The sequence below is a fragment of the Astatotilapia calliptera genome, chromosome 7 (assembly GCF_900246225.1).
Source record: "Astatotilapia calliptera chromosome 7, fAstCal1.2, whole genome shotgun sequence".
Classification (NCBI taxonomy): Eukaryota; Metazoa; Chordata; class Actinopteri; order Cichliformes; family Cichlidae; genus Astatotilapia; species Astatotilapia calliptera.
In genome coordinates, this window is record NC_039308.1 from 26,711,219 (window position 1) to 26,730,940 (window position 19,722).

The window sequence follows — 19,722 nt, forward strand, 5'->3', positions numbered from 1 at the left end:
CTGTTTTTCTTTCCATCCCCGTTTCATCTTATTCCTCCATAATCATAAAAGGTCCCAGTATGCAAAATACTGAATGTGACAACCAGGATAAAGTTTTTTCACATCATAAACAGTTGGCATTTCAAACCACAATATCATATTGAGACTTTATCACTTTAGCCCTGTGCTCCTGTAAAGTTCCTTTTAACCTTTATTCGATTTTATATTGTTTGTCTTTTTTTTAAATAAATAAAGATGCAAAATAACGGAAAGACACGCAGATATTCTTCTGTTGATATCTTTATATTGAAATTCATGAAGTATACACAGTGCATTCTACACTATTACAATTTGCACACGTTGATAATGTTTTTGTCGTTGGATGATAAAGCTACGTTTTGGCATTTAATTAACCAAACAGCAGTCTGACTGAAAAGCTTAGAGCCAAAAAAAAAGAGCCCCAAATAAACAAACGAACATTAAAACATTGTTGTGAATCAAACTGTAGCACGGCAGCAGGTGGGTGGGTACAAGTAGGCATCATTAGTTATAGTTACAGAGTAGAAAATCATAAACAAAAACTCAATATTTAGGTTTTTTGTTTTTTTTAATGTTTCTTATTTACAACCCAGTGCCTTTAGAGGGATGGCCCTTCGTTTCTTTCAACTTCATGCGGACTCCTCCTCTGACATCACTAGAATACAAGCCAATCAGATTACACCTTTCATATCAGAATTTATACAATTTACAGTAAGTTTGAAAAATTGCGCTTTTTCTCATTTTTTTTTCAGTCTTGCAGTAAATTATGAATAGAAACTAGAATATTGATGAGCTCCCTTTTGAGTTGGCTAAATATGAAAACACACAAGCACTTTTTTACATCAACCCCCACAGACGGATTATCCTGATCCACACTCCTGAGCTGCTCACAGGTGTCTTCACATGTGTGGCCTTTCTGTCCCTGCGTTCGCAGGAGTGTCGGTCGCCACCTTAATGTTTAAGTCTCCTCAGCACTGTGATCTGATTGAGCACGTCGAATGCTCCGAGGCACGGATTCATCGATCTGTTGGGGGGTGGGGTTAGCGGGGCTTTTGCTCTGCGTTGGAAGCCAGTAAAGCAATCTAATCCCTCGATGCTACCTCTGACTGGATACTGGACTTAATAGCATAGAGACACACAACAACGCAAACTTTAACCCAGGTCTTGTGATGTCATGCGTTATCTGGTTATTCCCCGCTCTCGTCTGTGTCCTTCATGCTGGTGTTTTGGACTGACCTCTCGTTGACAGAGCACGGTTTTGCTGCTAACTGCATATCTTCTTTCAGATCTCATGTTATTATAACCTTCTGTGCAGGTGGACATGAGGGACTACTTTTAACTAGCTTTTTTTTTAAATATATATATTTACACACACATGTGTGTCTGCATTTTAGTTCAGTGTTTTTTAACAACCAAAAGTGTGACTGAAATGTGCCTGGCGTGCTGCACAACCAAGGATTAAATGGGACCTTGGTCAAAAGGTCAAAGATTGCAGTGCAGCTGGAGGCGTGGGTAGAGGGAGGCGGGGCTTAAAGGTGGGCTTCAGTGCAGTAGGAAATCAAACTTTCTGTCTGTGTGTGTTTTCCGATTCAGACTTCCTCTAAGCAGTGCATAAGCTTTCTGGCAAACGATGCATCGCTGTGTGTTTCAGCTATCCTCACACTCTCACAGTACGCTTGTGCAGCACACGCAGAGGTTTGCGTGGTTTTGAGCTTTTCTTTGCGCCAAGTGACCCAAACCAAACAAACCCTGCGTGTGAAATTTGACACGAGGAAAGGTTAAGCTGTCGGTTAACATTACAGCAGCTTTTATCATAAATTACATAATTATACCAACCACTTTTTACCAACCTTCAGATCAAGGCTTTGTCATCAAACCTCTTGTTAGCATCGTTCATATACACGCTTGAACATTGAAGCAGACTAGACAAACAGCTTGCATGCAGGCGTACACTCACAACCTTAGTGCTTTTTCTTTCCCTAGGGCTTACGCACACTTTCCAGCTCTTTCTTTTGAACACACACAGTTTTGCACATTATTTTAGTCAAATATTTATCCACTCAAACATCACCTCACAGTCGAAAACAAAGCAAATTAACATGCGCTCTTACATTCACACATACGTTTCCCCTTTACGCAAGCATATTTGACAAGGTACAAGAAAAAAGCAAAACAAAACAGACAACAACAAAAGGTATTGTTCAACGTAAATTAGAAAATGCTCCGTTTCAAAAAGGCATCTATTAGCTCTCGTACCTAAAACAAAACATTTACAGGGACTGGTAGTTTTGTGCCAGTAGTTTAGAAGGGAAGTGCACACAGAGCGGCAAGGAAGGACGGAGTGTTTTCTTCTCTATCCCGTAAGGACAAAGACATTTCAGGTGTCCTTACCTTCCTTCTGTGGGTCTTTAATATCAGCAGTACAAAGACAGAAATAATTATGCTGTTTTTTTGTTATTTTCATTTTTAAACACTTGTCTTTATGTGACTGCTGGAAGCACACTGTCTCAGAGAGTGGTACTGCTGTAATTCATTCATCTCATGTTTGCAACCCCTTCTCATCAGTTGGCTGCAGTCATTTGGGATTTGTGCTGGGCAGATTAGATCAGGAATGAGGGAAACACGACGATATTGTTGTTAGGAGGAACACAGCCTGTAGCAAAGTGATCCTGGGATTTAACGGCTAATGTTCATGTCAAAGTTATGGCCCGGTGGGTTACGTTAGAGGTCCGGAGGTTTCGGCGTGATGAGTTGCGCCGATCTCCAGACATAATCCGGTCGAAACTGGGTGGATAGGGAATGTTAGGTTAGGTGGTCTCCTTGCCCTGGGTCCCAGTGACGGTTTTGATGGAGCTGAGTGTGCGGTTGAACCAGGTCTTCTTGGCGGCCTGCACCTCATTGAGAGCCAGACCCAGGTGGTGCTCCAGATCCTGGATGAAAGAGAGCAAGAAATTACAGCCCAAACAGGCAATATATCTTATTTACTGCTTTTACTTTGCAGCTTTGAGTCCAACACAAAATCCTCAACTTTCCTCATCATCACTCCAAGTAATCTCCACACAGAGCGCTTTGTTGCAGTCACTTTAATGCATTTTTCCCCCTTAAGCCTCTATTTAGAAACTAGACCTCAATTTTTTCACTCTGCTCACACGGGTTTTTAAAAAAAACACTTAACACAGCAATGTTTAAAAGCTCCCCGCTATAATAACAATGCTTCTTTTCTGATTCCATTACATGCTAACGTTGATTCAGAGCCTGTGATCACAGCACTGTCCTCAATTAGTAAATTAAATCGAGCTGTCGCATAAAGCTGCAGGTTTCTTCAACTCTATCTTCTTAAAAGAAAATGTTCTGCTTTCATTTGTTGGGCCTGTGCTGCAGGTTACTGCTGCTGCGCCTGTTCGGGGGTGATAAAGTAATTAGAGCAGAAATGTGGCCTCCTTTTTTTCTCCTTTCAACACGAATGACACAATGTTTTACTTTCAACTTTAAGAAACATCCCATGTCAGAATAATGAATGACTCACACTCTGACCTCTGGACCCTACCTGGATTTTGCACTCGGCCTCCACCAGCTGCAGTTTGGTCTGAGCTAGTTCCAGCTCCATCTCCCTCAGCTGGTTTTTCAGAGCCTCCTTCTCTTCATCGGTCTCCTCGGCTCCCCCGGCAGATGCTGTGGTCACAGCGGCCCGTACCCGTCCCTCCTTGTTGAAAAGACTGCTGCATTTCTCGCAGCCTTCAACTTTCGCCTACATATGAGGGGGAGGAAGAAACAAACAGAAGAGGTAAGAGGACACTTTAAGCCTGAGCAAGGTTAGAGAAGAAAGAGACGGAGTGAGAAAAGGAAAACTTAAAATGGAACAGGAGAATGCCCCAAATGTTTTTCCTCTCACCAAACAACTGTTGTCTCAATTGAATGCAGATATTTATAGCTACCCAGCTGTCTTCTCGCTGTAAAGTTTTCATAATGATCACCACTTAGGCTGCGTCCAAAAACCCCCATAGACTCATGTGTTAAAACAGATTTATAGCCTGGTGCTAAAAACAAAACAAAAAGAAAGATTTCTCTCTCACTCTTCTCATTTCTAAATAACTCATCAGGCCTGGAAGTCTGCTTCACCTTAAAGTCTGCTTCACCTCAGTGAATGGAACATCTCACCTGTGTAAAGTGTTGATGTCTACTGTAATTATCTGAGAAAATACATGCTGTGCTGTGTCACTGATTGTGATGTTCAGCCAGTCAAAAAGTGTGTATTAGTTTGTTACTTAGGATCGAATTGTTAGCCTAGGTTGACAGTGCGAGCTGATAACTCCACCTTCTCCTAAATCCAAAAAAAAACAAACAAAAAAAGATGCTGACAGGTATGAAATTAAAGTCACCGCAAGAATCATAGTGTCAAAGTTCGAAGGGTTTTTGTCCGTTTTTGACCCATAAATCATGAAAGTGACCTTGAAGACTTTGTTGAATATGATCCTAATTTTAATGGATTGTTAACATGACCTCGCTCTACACCCCTACAGAGTTTTATCAGAATTCATTCAAAACTTTTTGAGCTATTTGTTAAATTCCATGTTTTTGCAGAAGGCATATGAAGTCTGTTTGAGCAGATGAGGTAAGTAAAAGTATTATTTACTTTCAGTTGCTCTTTCTAAGTTTGGCTCAGGATAACCAGACTAGTAGGGCGACTCCTCTGAGATTATTCTAGACAGATCAGTGCCTGAGTTGGCACCAACATGTAGGACTGTCGACAGGACTTTACATTCAGGGTTGCTTGCCACAGTAACAACAGCCGACCGAGGCAGCCGGTGGAGACGCTTCCTAAAAATGAATATTTTATGAGAATATTTAATTTGGATTAAATGTGGCCAGTTTTAAGCTGAATAGTAATTATATGTAAAGTTTCCAGTCTCATTGTTGCAGAAGTGGCCTTAATGAAGCAGCAGAGTGCTTGAGCTGCAATTGGTGCTCTTGTCACTTCAAATTCAGTTTTAGTGAGTCGCTGTCAGTGTGTTTATTTAAATATCTAAAAAAAAAAAAATGCATCTGTGAGCAGCTACAGCAGCTGCTGACAGTTAGGAGAATTTCTGCACCATTAGTAGTATAGAAAAAAACTGCACAGATTTACCTCCACACAGGCAGAGAGGTCCTGCTGCAACCTTTACATGACTTGACCTTGGTGCACTAAACATTTTGTGAGCTTCCTGCCAAAACTGCCCTTTTCTTACATCGCCTACTGTTTGAACTAATACTTCACGGGCCACAGGTAAAACTGCCATGGCCTCCTCGGTCATGCTCCTCACTCTTCCCCCCAAAAGATCTGATTTTAAACATTACATTTAACTACAGGTTTTACTTTAACCTGTAGGTTCAGTCAAACTTTCTTGCTCATGTAATCTTTGACTCAAAGCTTTCCAGACAGAGCTAAGAACCACTCTCTAGACAGCCAGTTATCTCTAGACTAAGTAGGCCCTCTGTGCTGGGATGCCAGAGTAACAAGAGTTGATGCTCATTTTTAATATAATTGGTCAAAAAGGCTCATTGGCTTCTTTTGCATGTATTGGGGGATGGGGGTTCATGTCATAGATTTTACAGTAAATGATCCGTCCATCGGCCTCTCAATGCGGTGAAGTCGTCCCGTATCCTTAGCAGAAAACAGCTCTTCAGCATGTTTCCACCTCCATGCTTGACTATGCAGGGGGTGTTCTTTGGGTCTGAGTCAGCATTTCTTGGCCTGTACATGTGTCTTCCTGAGCACGGGGACCTTGTGGGTGCTGAAAAACTTCACACTATTACTGCATGGTGTGCTACCAGTGGAGGTGCCTCTTGGCGACTGTGCTCCTAACTGCCTTCAGATCATTAACAAGCTCCTTCCATGTACTTTTGGGCTGCTCCAAGACTTTTCTCATGATCTTCCTCCTCCCATGAGCCAAAATCTTGCATTGACCTCTACATCTATAACAACTGGTTATTTTATATTTCACAACACCAACTTCTTGGTGATGGTCTTGAAGTCCATTCAGCCAATCTTGCCCCTGATGTCTTTTGATAGCTCTTTGGTCTTGCACATGGAGGTGGAGAGGTTGCAATGGAAGAAACTGATTCTATCGACAGGTATATGCTTAAGAACATAAGTTCAGATCAGGAGTATCCCACAGATTACAATTGATTGATAATCTGTGGGATCTAGAATTGTGGCTGGGTTGTAGGGGATCAAATACTTATTTCACTCACTGACAAGCAAATCAATGTATATGAGGCTGTGTCTCAGATGTTAAAACAGGTTATCTGTTCATCAGAAGTGTCTTTAAGCAATGAATTGAATCCTGCTGACAGAGGAGCACATTACATGGCAGCTCATGGAGTAATGAGAGGTAAAAATTGTAATACACTTTGTAAACTCATAAAGTGACAAAGTTAATCCTGGCGTCATGGTTACGTCATTTGGGTTGGTGTAAAACTCACCCTGATTTTCTCGAGTTCTCCTCGCGTAGCCGTCTGTTGTTTCTCTAGTCGTTCGCTCAGCTGGGAGCAGATCTGCAGAAAACAAAAACAGCTTGGTTTGTTCACCCACTTTTAGACAGAGCTCGTCAATTAAACCAGAGGAACGCTTTTCAATTAAAATGAATACTCAATACCAATAATCTGTACTTCAAGTCAAGCTTTTTCCAGTCTCTGGTGCTTCAACACAGCTCCAACAAGCCACAAAAGCTTGCTTAGTTTTCGGCCAACAACAATCAAAGATTCAAATCATTAATTTACCTAAGCACCCAGCCACTGGGCTGTTTTAAAACAAAAAACCTAATAGTAAAACAAAGTATACACAGGAAAACAGGAGGGAAAAAAACTCCCTTTCAGAAAAAGTTTGATGAATATTTATGAATGAAAACTGTTCATCCCCATAATATGGTAAAAACACAATACAGACAGAGTAATAAGAATAACATCAGCACTCAGAGAGCACCACTCCCCCCGTAGGGCAAGGGCTATACTGAAACTGTGATGTTTTATAATGTTTTTATTATAACATGCGCATGTTTTATTATCCTAGGATGACGTCAGTCAGTTATGGCATCATTGTGACCTTGTAAGGTGTTGAATTGAGGTGGTGTACAACTCTCTCCATCGCTTTTCGTATGACATATTTTTTGATATGGTTTCTTCTTCTGACCTTTTTATCGCTAACAATGAAGGTCAAGGTCAAGTGCTCATGCCCCCCCAAGGTCTAGGATATTGTTGAGAAGTTTGAAGATGAAAACAAATTGTGGGTAATATACAATTTTTACTGGTTTTCACAACTGGTGTGTCTTAAATCACCTCAAGGTGTTGTTGGCATCTACTGTCAATCAAAATTTGAAAATGATATATTGAAAACTGCTAACAAATAGACAGACAGTTGTGTTTCCCCTACTGTGTTTATAGGTTAATAAGTCTGTATGGACTTTATCCTCTTAGCTTTAAGTGCATTAGTGGTGTCATAGGCCTTATGTATATTCAAATCTCCTTTTCCCCTTCTCCTTCAAACAGCTACAAGCATCCTGAGAGTCAAACAAACACCCACAAACTTTTCCTGTAGCTTGCAGACGGACAGAGAAATCAGAGTGCAACGAGTTATCCTATAAGAGACATCAGGCCGTCTATAGACAGTCCATCTATCTCGACATCTACTTTTGCTCTTATTCTCTGTGTTACATACATTATATTGGTGACCCTCATCTCTCTTTTTTTTTACTATACTTATCATGCAGCTATCTTTCCATCCTGTCACATTCTCCCTCATATTGGCCGTTACTATACCCAGCTCCGTCACTACTGACCTCTTATCTCTTCTTTTTTGATCTTTTGTCTGTAGTCCTGCAGTTTTAATCTCCCTGCGTCCTTTTTAACTAGTGGAGCATCTGTTTCTTTTTTGCTTTTTTCTTACCCGAGCTGCTGAGCCTTAAGCCATTCAAGTCTTCAGTCAGTTTTTGTCCCCATTTCGGCAGCAGGGATTTTACTCTCCTTCAGTTTTTTTCTATAATTAGAAGGATGACTCTAACAGGGACATAGTGAGGAGGACAATATGTTCTGATGGGATTTCAAGCCTGTGAAAGATGGGGGTACTTGTCCATCTTAGGGCAAGGAATCGTTATCGCTGCACCATCTGCAAGCAAGCTGTAAATGATTATTTTGCTCATTTAAATTCAGGATGACCACGGTAGTCATTTTCTCCATCCTTGTTATGAGTTTCTTTTCTATACCACTGTTTCACAGTAATAATGGATTTTGCACTCGTTGCTGAAGGCTCAAGACCCAGAGGGCATTTAAAAAAAAAAGTTTTTTATATTCAATTTATTCCTACAAAACAATCTCAGCCTTATTTATTTTAAATATTTTCATTTAATAATTTATCCGGCCCCACGGTAACTTCACTGCCTGAGGCACTTTTTGCTTTCTTTCTATTGAATATTGCATGCAAACAGTATACTTATACTTACAATGCAGGAACTACAAGAACATGCAGTCTTAATTACTTCATCATATTTCCACAAGGAGCAGATAATTGTGCTGATGCACCCAAATTAACAAAAATATGTTGTCCAGAATGAAAATATCTTATTAAAACCATTAAAAGTAAATCAGATCAAATTTATTTATTTAGTCAAAACTGACCGAAAACACCGACAAGGAAAACAATCAGAATTAGAAAAGAGAAAACAACGCAATGCTAACAGAACCCAAGAGACACGAGCGCTGGCACGTGCTGCTTCACCTGGGTAGCACCCAGCTAGCCTGCATCTATCTACAAAAGCTCCAGTCCTAGAACGGGGATTGCAATGCACCACTTGACACCATTTTTAGCTCCACCGTTAACAGACTTGTCTTTGTCCTCATGTGCTCGAGGAGCAATTAGCACACAAAGCTTTTTTTGGCTATATTTCCACAGGAAAATAAATAAATAAATAAAACCCCCAAAGAAACTCTTGGCATTCACACACATTGAAAGAGCAAATTGCTACGTGAATAATCATTCGCATTATCTATGTTGTAAACAACCCAGGCTATTTCAGGGAATCCCTCAACTTGTCAATCCCAGCGGATTGAATGCTCCCCCCTCCCCCTCCACACACTTTGTTCATTTTCCCCCGCTCTCCATCAATCACCCTCTTCCTTCCTGTCACACTTCAGTCTGCTCAACACAGCTCTCAACCGCAAGCTAGCAACCCATGATACACACAAAAACCATCAAATCCGGTCTCCTCTCATCGGTGGGACATTCGATAACCGGTTTTCACACTTGCCATCAAAGCCAGTCGACGGTTATTATTTTTAGACTCAGGTGAAGTTGAGGTCTGTTCCTAAATTAGTCTTCTTTCTATTTCTGTTTCCCTCCACAGAGAGGAATAGGAGGTGGATTGTTGCATAATGTCCCCGCGCTGATGGTAATAGCACTTGATCTGGGTGAGTTTATATTTAAGCACGAAGTGACAGGATGAGATCTGAGAGGAATTCAGACAGACGGAACTTTAAATATGCTTGCAGGCTAAGCCATCAAAAGCTCCGGGTTCAGTTAAGGAACAGCTCTGCTTCAGAAAATAGATAAATGAAGGAAAACAGAGCGCTCTTAAAGAGTATATTATTTTTAAATATTTATGAGTGGTCCTGCCACGGTAATGGCTCGATCGAAGCTTAGATATGAAAAGACGGGCTAAGTAAGGAAAGATAAGTGGTGTAAAGCGTCTCAAAAGCTCACTTTCAAGGGAATCAGAGCTCCACATAATCTAATTCACAATTCAGTCACACACACAAAAACATAACTATAATCCAAAAACAAAAATACCATGATGGTGTTTCTGGTGAAGCTACTTGAGCTGAGTAAAAAGCAGAACTTATCAACAATGACAGCCAAGCGTACGAAAAAAGTCAACAAGAAACGAGTGGATTTAATTAGCATTATGCTTCGAGATATAAATGAACTAAAAAGTGACAAACATGCAAGCACTGGCTCAAAGTTATGTGAAGACTGCCAACTGCTGGCAGCTTATGCTCTCTGAATTTTTATCCCAACCTTCTGAATTATTCTTTCTGGGTCACTGTGAGACTTCAGTGGATTTCAGCCCGAAACCATTTCAGCAATAAATGCTTTGGTCAATTTTCTGACACTTTTCCATTCCTTGGTTTTTGATAAGATTAGACAATATTGCATATTGATAGATATATACTGTAGTCATTTTGGTTGGAATTATAGAAATGAAGAAACAGAAGCTGGCGACACCACCTCTGCTGGATTGTGTGTAAAAGGTGAATTTGCATTTTTAAAATTCAGCGTACTATGAACAATGAAACAACTCTGGATGACTTGAATTCAATGTGAAAAGTCTGTCCCTGCCAGAGTAACATACATACAACATGCTCCCACTATATGTGATTATGATGCTCCCATTTTTATCCTATTCTAAACTCTCACATTATTTCATTAATTAAATGTCCTATTACCTCATTCATTGCTTATTTTTGTATTTCCCTTCAGGTACACAGTCACCAGCCACTTTTTTTGGTATACCTGGTATACTGCTTTTAAAAATAATGTAATCAGCCAATCACATGGCAATAACTCCGTGCATTTAGACATGGTCAAGACAATCTGCTGGAGTTCAAACCGAGGACTGGAATGAGAAAGAAATGTGATTTAAGTGACTCTGAATGATACATGGTTGTTGGTGCCACACAGGTTGGTCTGAGCATGTCAGAAACTTCTGATCTACTGGAATTTTCCCAGACAACCATCTCTAGGTTTTTCAGAGAATGGTCTAAAAAAGAGAAATTACCCAGTGAGCAGCAGTTTTCTAGACCAATTTGCCTTGCTGATGTCAGAACAGCCAGACTACTTTCAGCTGATAGGAATGCAACAGTAACTCAGATAACCACTTGTTACAACCAAGGTATGCACATAACATCTCTGAATGCACATCACATTGTACCTTTAGGCTAATGGACTAAAGCAACAGCAGACCACACCAGGTGGCACCCCTGTCAGCTAAGAACAGGAAACTGAGGCATTTGCTAAGGCTCACCAAAACTGGACAACACATTAGAAGAAAAACATTGCCCAGTCTGATGAGTCTCCATTTCTGCTGCAACATTCGGATTCACAGTTTGGCATAAACAACTTAAGAAGAGGGATCCATTCTTCCTTGAATCAACAGTTCAGGCTGGTGCTGGTGGTGTAATGGTAAAGAGGATATTTTCTTGGCACCCATTAGTGCCAAATGATGCTGATTTGGGCCACCACAGCCTATCAGAGAATTCCATCAAATAACACACCATATCTGTTATTTTGGACATGACATATACTCAAATGGCCTACACAGCCACCAGATTTCAATCCAATAATGTACCTTTGGGATGTGGTGTAAGGGGTGATTCATATTATGGACATGCAGCTGAGAAATCTGCAGCAACTCTGTAATGTTATCGTGCCAATATGGATCAAAATCTCTGAGGACTGTTTCCAGCAACTATACAATGACGAATTACATTAGCTCGGAAGAGAAATGAGGGTCTAAGAGGAACTAGTAATATGTATCTATAATAATAAATAAAGGCCGGTGAGTGTATACGCACTATGATCCACCTGTCTGTGAGGGTGGGGAGTAAAGATGTGGTTTTGAAGCTTGAACTAAATGGAAAACACAAACTAAAATAAGTTTGTTTTTCCAAAATAAGCTTCAAGAGAACTGTGATAAAAAACTGTTGTGTGACAGTTTCCACTTTTTAACTTACATCACATATATGAAAGTGGAAACACTATTATTAGACCTGCTAATGTAACTATTCAGTTGCACACAGTAAACTGAAAAGTGAAAGTAGGCATATAGTAGGCAGACAATACATACCTGCTTATATTCTCCAATAATGGACCCGTTCTTCTTAATTTCTGATTCTGACTTATCGAGCTCTCGTCTGCACATCTCCTTCAGCTGTAGATAAAACACAGAGATACAGTTAGGCTGTTACACGGCAGAGGCCAAGGACAGAAGTGGTGCCTCAGAGACTGTGTGACTGCCATGAAATGTAAAGGAGACATGGAAAGGTATTGGCAGACACTAAGTTCAGGGCAATGTCATGGCCTCTATGCAACCTCTGCTCGAGCACATGAATCAGTCACAGTTACACAAACTCAACAACACCACAGACACTTGGAGGACCACGTGAAACATGCACAGGATCAGAGGGCAGCAGGGTCTGTGCTCTCCATCAAAGAGAATCTTTACTTGAACTTGAAAAAATAACCATCAAAGACTGACAACCTTTGATATCTGAGGGTTGACTATACAGGAATGCGGTTTTAAAGTAAATGAGATTCTGTATCTTTTTCTCTCTCACTGGAACAATTATTGCATTTCTGTAGCAACAGTATATAACTTGAAGTAATAATTTTCTGTATGACTTTATCAGTCTTTGATATTGTTGTGGAGAAATACACTCTTCTTTATAATGGTCCTTTAGTTCATTGAGGTTTGTGGGCATTCATTCGGCTCTCTTTAAAATGTTAAAATAGACTTTGACTGGGCCATTGCAACAAACTTGACTATTTTCTTTTCCATTCTGATGCAGATTTGCTGTTGTGCTTGGGATCATTATCCTGTTGTATGATCCAATCCAGCCAAACTGTAGTCTCACATTTGACTCTAAAATACTTTGGTATACAGACGACTTCATAGTCGACTTAACGAGTGCAAGGTACGCAGGTCCTGTAAATGTCAAAACAAACCCAAATCATCACGCCTCTGCCACTGTGCTTGACAGCTGGTATGAGGTGCTTGTGCGGATATGTTTGTATACAGCGTTTGGTTTTTGCCAAAGTGCCACTGTGCATTATAGCCAACTAGCTCCACTGTGCTCTCATCTGTCCAAAGGGTACTGGTCTAGAAATCTTGCGGTTTGTTCAGAGGCAACTTTGTAAATCTAATCGAACCTAAAGTCTAAGATGTACTTCTTGGGTTTCTGTAGTGTATTGGATCATTAAACAGTCTAACCTTGCTGGGACTTCCACTAATGGGAAATTGTCAAAACCTCAGCTTTTTTTTTTACAGAGATGGCTAGATTTGTAGATCATCAGTTAATCAAGTGCATTTGATTAGCAACACCTGGTTGCTAATTACTCTCTTAATTCCTATGGAATAGTATATTTTGTTTTTTACTGTATGTAGGTCATCAACATATTAATGTAGGTATCATTAATAATCGAATTGCTTGTAACACCTTCAGAATGTAGCAATAGCAAGCACCCATCCGTTTTCTTTCTTCCACTTACTGTATCTAACTTTGGGTTGTGACTGGGCTGGAGCCTATCCCAGCTGCCATACGCCGAAAGGCAAGGTACACCCTGAACAGGTCGCCTGTCTCTGACAGGACTAACAGAGAGACAGACAACCATACAAACTCACATCCACACCTCTGGCCAATTTAGAATCACCAATTAACGTAACCCTGTTCATGTTTTTGGAATGTAGGAGGAAGTCAGCATATCCGGAGAGAACCCACACAAACACAGGGAGAACATTAAACTCCACACATGAAGTCTCAAGCGAGCCAGTGGTTTTATTTTTCTTAAAATATTTCTGTAATTGAAAGTATGTGGAAATGTGTCTCATGCAGAGAAACTGGCTGAGAGGCAAATATACAGCCAGAAGAACATGTACAAAAAGATGGCTGTGCTTAACATTTCCCAAGTCTGATGTAAGGCTTCAGGTATGACAGGGGTATATTCATCACATAACGGCTGTTTTGTAAAGACTTGAAGGTCAGAAAAAAATCTGGTCTCATGCTCACTATGAGCTGTGCTTCTAGCTCAGGAAAGTATAAAATGCGGTCTTGTTTCAAAGACAAGCAGTTCCACACAGGCTGTCATACCCTGCAAACGACAGAGACAAACAGAACTTCACTGATTGAGAGTAAATCAGCCGATGCAATATTTCTTGTGAATCCTGGACCTGTCCACAATAAAAACTGCTCAGTCATAGCAGGTCACCTTAATATTTCGACTTCTGTTTCAGCAGTTGCTTCCTGTAACCCTGTGTTTCTTATGACATTTTGAGGAAAAACAAACACATTAGGCATCAGCAGGAAACTTTTTTCCCCTGGCTCCGTTTCACTCTAGATGAGAGCGCGTTACATGCTCTAACCTGTGCAGACTCTTCCTCCAGCCGCCTCTTCTCATCCTCCGACTCAATCAGCTTCTGTTTGGTCAGCAGCAACTCTTTATTTAGGGCGTCCGCTTTCTCCTCGGCCTGACACACACATGCACAGACACACAAAAGACACCATAACCCAGTGCTCAGTAGGTCAATGAAAGTCAGAGTCGCCCTACTTTCTTCTTAGTTTTCTCTCTCTTTTCAAGGAATTGGGGAAAAAAAGTTTCTGTTCAAAAACACTTGCGCTTTCATCTTTGCTATAACCTTTTTTAGATGTTCTACCAGAAGTGACAAATGACAGTTTAACAGCCCCACCCAATCATACACAAATATTCTTCTTTGGCTTACATTGTCAAGGTCTTTGCGCAGGGCTATCTTGCTGCTAACTAGTTCATGTGCCAAGTCATCATTTTCTTGCTCCAGACGCATGTTGGCCTCTTGCAAACGCCGATTCTCCCGCTAGATGGTGAATGTAAGAGAAAAAAAAAGCAGTGTTTAGAAAGAAGAAAAGAGAAAAACAACCACAAATCAACACAAAAATGTTAAGAATGAAATAATCAAAACGTTTAAGACAGACGACACTGAACACGGAGAAGTGACGATCCACCAAAGAGGAAGGAAAGCGCTGAGATAGCTGAGCAAGGAAATGGAGTTAAGTTTGATTGTGCAAACATGTCTTACTGGTTCAGCAGTTTCCAGAGCGATGCGACAACACACATATGAAACCGAGAGTATAAAAGTTCACTCTGATCAGCTGAAAACGTAGCCGCAAAGTAAGAGATGTCTGTAATGTTTAACAAGACATAACCGGTTTGTACATCATTAACAGCAATCTACAGCTGTAGTGGGAATAAAGTCGGAGCACTTAGCACAAATTCTAACACCTCTCCTTCTATTTCTAGGTCAACGTTTCCATCTTTGTTAAAACATTTCATGTCTGTGTCACTTTTCTTCTTTTTAAGCCGTCTGATCCTGATCCATTTGCACATGGATTTACATATCCTTGTATTAAAGTGTGGACTACACAACTCCAGCTTTTATTATCACTACTATGACTCAAACTGGCGTGAACATTTGACTTTAGCGTAGAGCGGATGAATCCCTCTTACATGGCAAAAATAGAAACACCCCAAGATCAAAACACTTCTTTGGACACGAACAAAAAAAAAGAAGTGATGGATGATCTTGTAGTGCACAAAACCATCTTGTTACCCTTGAAATGGCATAATGTATAGTTAAAGGCTTTTCTATGGCCTTGTAGTTTTTATTTGCTGAACAAGGACTGTCAAGGTCCACAAGAAATATAGATTTACTTTGTTCAGCTATGAATGTCAGAATATAGTCGCTGCTTTACCACTATATGGTAATCGTGGGGATGACACATAATTCATGAATACTGAAATGGTTAAACCAACCAACCACTAAAATAATAATGTTACTATGTAAAAAGACAGAAAACAATATAAAGAAAAGTTAAGCGAGATCTGTATCATCCTAATTCTAATAATATACGTTTTCTGAAGAACTCTAATCTGAACAGATATAATTTTTTAAAAATATTTTTACTGCTGAAAAGTTTTGTAAATTGTAAGTCATTTAGTAACCCACCACAAAGGCATGTTTAAATATCAACAAAAACATGACATTATGAGCTATAAAAGCATGGAACAATATTTCATAATGTATTTTTAAATAATATGCACCTACAGCACTATATGAGAGCATGCCATCTTTTTAATTTCACAGCAATAACATCTAATTTATATCTATAAAAGTTGAATTATATAGACCTAGTAACTAGCCAGCAATGAGCTGAGACTGCCATATAAGCAACATCTAACACCCCTACACTTTTAAAACTTTTCTCAGTGTTAAGCATATCATTTTGCCAACAGAACAAACAAGCCAAACAATACTGAAGCATGGGTATGTATAGGTACTTTATGCCACACCCCTTTTCCCCAGGGGGTCGCCATGGCAGATTTGTCCAGGCCAGTCTATTAAACACTACACCACAGAGCAATGCAATGAATGCACAGAGCCAAAAGAAATAACGGTTCTGTGTATTTGGTAGTGGAGAAAGATCAAAACATTCTGGGGAAAGATTAGAGTGACACGTGAGAAGAACCAACATTAACAAAAATGATACAACATTTTTTGTTTTGTTTTTTTAAATGCCCTGCCCAGCAGATAAACAACAGACATAAGAGGAGGAGGAAGAGGAAGTCCAACAGAATAACGGTTTGTTATGAACCATGCAGTTTTTGTTCTGCCGTATTTTTATTGTTATTTTAAGTGATGCGCTGTGCCAGACATTTTGTTCCTGGAAAAGGAAGGATGAGACTGCTTTATGCTAAATAGGAGGAGCATATCATTCTTGTTTTGGCTGGTTTCTTTTTCCTTTTGCCATTATTTTTTTAAAGAAAAATATACTCATCATTTAACCTTCCTGTATTGAACATATCGAGACAAGAAAGGGGACTGAAATATTTTGTTAGAAAAACCACGTACCTCATATCTCTCGATGGGGGCCTCCTGTTGCTCTTGCTGCTCCCGTATGGTGTGGTACTCCTTTTCATATTTCTTCAGTTTCTTCTGGCTGATCTGTTGAGCAGAAAGAGTAAAACAACAAATGATGAAGAAAGGAAATACAACTAGCTTACTAAGTTTGGTTTAATGTGACGGCCAGTGGAGAGGTTTTCAAGTCTTTTGCAAACAAAGACAGAAGACTTTTAATCTTTGCTCGACTGCAGCTGTATTTATTCATGCATTTGAATAACATGTAACAACACACGGGGTGGTATTATTGGCCAATTTGCTACTGTTTGTAACATCTAATCTTACCAGTACCAATTTATAATGAGATGTGTGGATTTTCAATGCCCTTAGTTAAGGGTTCACAATCAATGCACTACAGTGTTTGCATACTTTGACTATATACTTTTCCCCATGTTGAAATCTCAACATTCATTACCTAATGATGTAGCATGACCTTCATGCTGTTCCGATTCATGTGTCTTTATGCATTCTCTCAGTGTGTTTGGTTGCACGTTCTCCTCCACAAAGTACAGAAGGTCATTCAGGGCAGCAGGTCTCTAATGCATCCATCCTTTTATTGTCTTTTTTCTCACATCTACGGCAAAACTTTGGTTCTCCAACAGCTCATAATTAAATTGCCAATGAAGTACAGAGAGTATCCACAAACCTCCCGAGTCCAAAGTTTTTTATAAACAGAGAATATTTTTCCACTTTGAAAGGTTTCAATCAACTGCAACTACTAATACTGTATGTAGGTGCACACACGCATGCTCATGTGTAGTAGCTCAAAAACAGAACTATAAGGTATGAACACAAGCTAAAACTTTGACGCGCCAAACTTTTTTTTAAAAGTGTCCAAGAAAGAAATTCAAACTTTTATGGTTTTATTTAAATTTCTGGGGTAATTTGCATATATTAGCATTAGAAGTCATAAGGCTGGCAGATGAGAAGAGGAGGTTGGTGCAACAAAAGCACACTGAGACAACATAAATGACCTGGTTTGACCCTGAGATTATGTCTTGAATACAGTTTGTGAGCTGAATGCACAACACAAGTACTTCTCTCATACTGACTTTAAAAATCTAATAATGATAATGACCTCTCACTGCAGTTAAGTAAATAGTTTGCAGACTCCCAACCTGGAAAGATACTCAGCACTGCTTTAACACTGCTGTGAATATGATGTAAAGTTGATAAGATATATATCAGATAATATAATTTAGATGATACAAATGGCCTTGTATCTCTTATAGTTTAGGTTTTGTATCTCTTATAGTTCAATGACTTAGGAAGCAGGATGTTGAATTTTTATATATATGTTCATTTTCCAATAATGTTGGTTATTTTAAAAATATGAATTAGGGTACATTAAGAAACTAAAAAAGGGGAAGGGAATAAATTTGACATTCAACGAAGAAAGTTATGAAAGTTGAACTATGAGAATAAATTTGGAGACATTTTTTATAATTAATTTCAAGATTCCGTTTAAAAAAAAAAAAAGAAATACCAAAGTCACAGATGACCTCAGCCTGGGCTCAGATTTAAAGGAAGAAACAAAGCTGGGAAAACTTTGGACTTCCAAGGTTAAAGTCATACATTAAAAGAATAACTCTGAGTTTATGAGAAACACCTCAGAATAAAAGCCTGCTGTAAAAAAAAAATAAAAAAAATAAAAACTTTCAAGATTCCGGTCACCTTGAAGGAAGCGACCTAATTGTTGCTACTTTGACTTCCCGAAATGAAATAAATACATTTAAAAAAAAAAAGGGTGTACCTGGAAAAAGATCACATAAAGTCAAATCTGAGATAAAGCTTCCAACACAGCTGCAACCCAGAACAATTTGTAGTCCAGTCAGCCAGTATCTTCAGTCGTTTCAGGTTAGTTACTGATACAGCCAGTCATCACCCCACATTGCTATCCAAGCTTCAAATTACTCTGCCTTGACTGAGATTTAATTCCCAGTGAAGTCATTACAGTAGTCAGTGACCTCAAATGAATTCTTGGAATTATTTTCTCTTGCCAGATAACATACTTGCTACGGGGAATCCCTAAAGAAAAAAAGCAGCACAGATAAGTGTAATACTCAAAGACAGCATATAGAAGAAGTCAAATAAGCCAAAAGGAGTATAAGCTAGAAAATCTGTGTTTTTCTGGTGGTTATGATTTAAATTCAAAAGCGATACCTCCGATTTATTTCCAGCAGATATTTCTTTGCTGAAGATCATTACATGATCTGCCTGCTGCCCAGCTGTCTAACTGCGAACCAAAAACTTCAAATCTCTTGGTCTCGGTCTGTGCAAATAAATATCTCTGCCCAAAGCTACCTTCAAAGTCAGGTCCCTTAAACTAGGCCAGACAGTTCAAAACGGGTCAGGACACAGGTGCGAGTGCGCCTGTTTGAGATACTGAAAAAGACACGTGTGTTCGATTTATCTGTTAAGGTTGGTGTAAAGCACGGCAGTGACCCCTAGTGGTATTTGAGAAATACTGCTTGAAAAAATCTTTTACTTTTGTGCATAATGATCTGCGAATGATCAACTAATGATCATATATCACATATTTGGTACCATATATTTTGTTTAATAATTTACTGTTCAGTTGGGTTTGAGGCTTTCTGAATATTTTAAGAAAATCATCTGTTTATTCTTATTTATACAAAATATGACAATAAGACACAAGTCTACTATCTTTAAGAAAAAGCCAGGTTGAGCAGGTATAAGTACTACATGCTCTGCTTTAAACTAACCTTCATGCTACAGGCCAGCTCCATCAGTTTCTTTGCGTTTTCCTCGGAGCGGTACCTCTTCGGAACAGGGACGCGAAAGAATTTGAGAGCACCCTCGAAGTCTGTTTGGATTAGATCATCTTTCGATGTCTGGGGAAAAGCAGATAAAAGGTAAATTAGACATAAATTTACATTACTCAAGCCTAAACAGCCTGTCAAGGAAAGACTCATTTCCTTTTTTGTTAAATGAAGAAACAATTCTTAAG

General features: G+C 39.4%; 1 protein-coding gene across 2 annotated transcripts in view; it reads right to left on the reverse strand.

Moving 5' to 3' along the window:
• Nucleotides 1-263: 263 nt before the first annotated feature.
• rabgap1 (RAB GTPase activating protein 1) overlaps nt 264-19,722 on the reverse strand; it is a 77,049-nt gene continuing 57,590 nt past the window's right edge. For both annotated transcript variants that reach the window (XM_026174139.1, XM_026174138.1), the window contains 8 exons: nt 19,478-19,606; nt 16,704-16,796; nt 14,541-14,651; nt 14,184-14,288; nt 11,892-11,975; nt 6,481-6,552; nt 3,566-3,766; nt 264-2,948 (listed from right to left, as the gene is read on the reverse strand). In XM_026174139.1, coding sequence (XP_026029924.1) covers nt 2,826-2,948; nt 3,566-3,766; nt 6,481-6,552; nt 11,892-11,975; nt 14,184-14,288; nt 14,541-14,651; nt 16,704-16,796; nt 19,478-19,606 — 918 coding nt within the window. In that variant the 3' untranslated portion in view covers nt 264-2,825. The remainder of the gene's footprint in view (nt 2,949-3,565; nt 3,767-6,480; nt 6,553-11,891; nt 11,976-14,183; nt 14,289-14,540; nt 14,652-16,703; nt 16,797-19,477; nt 19,607-19,722) is intronic.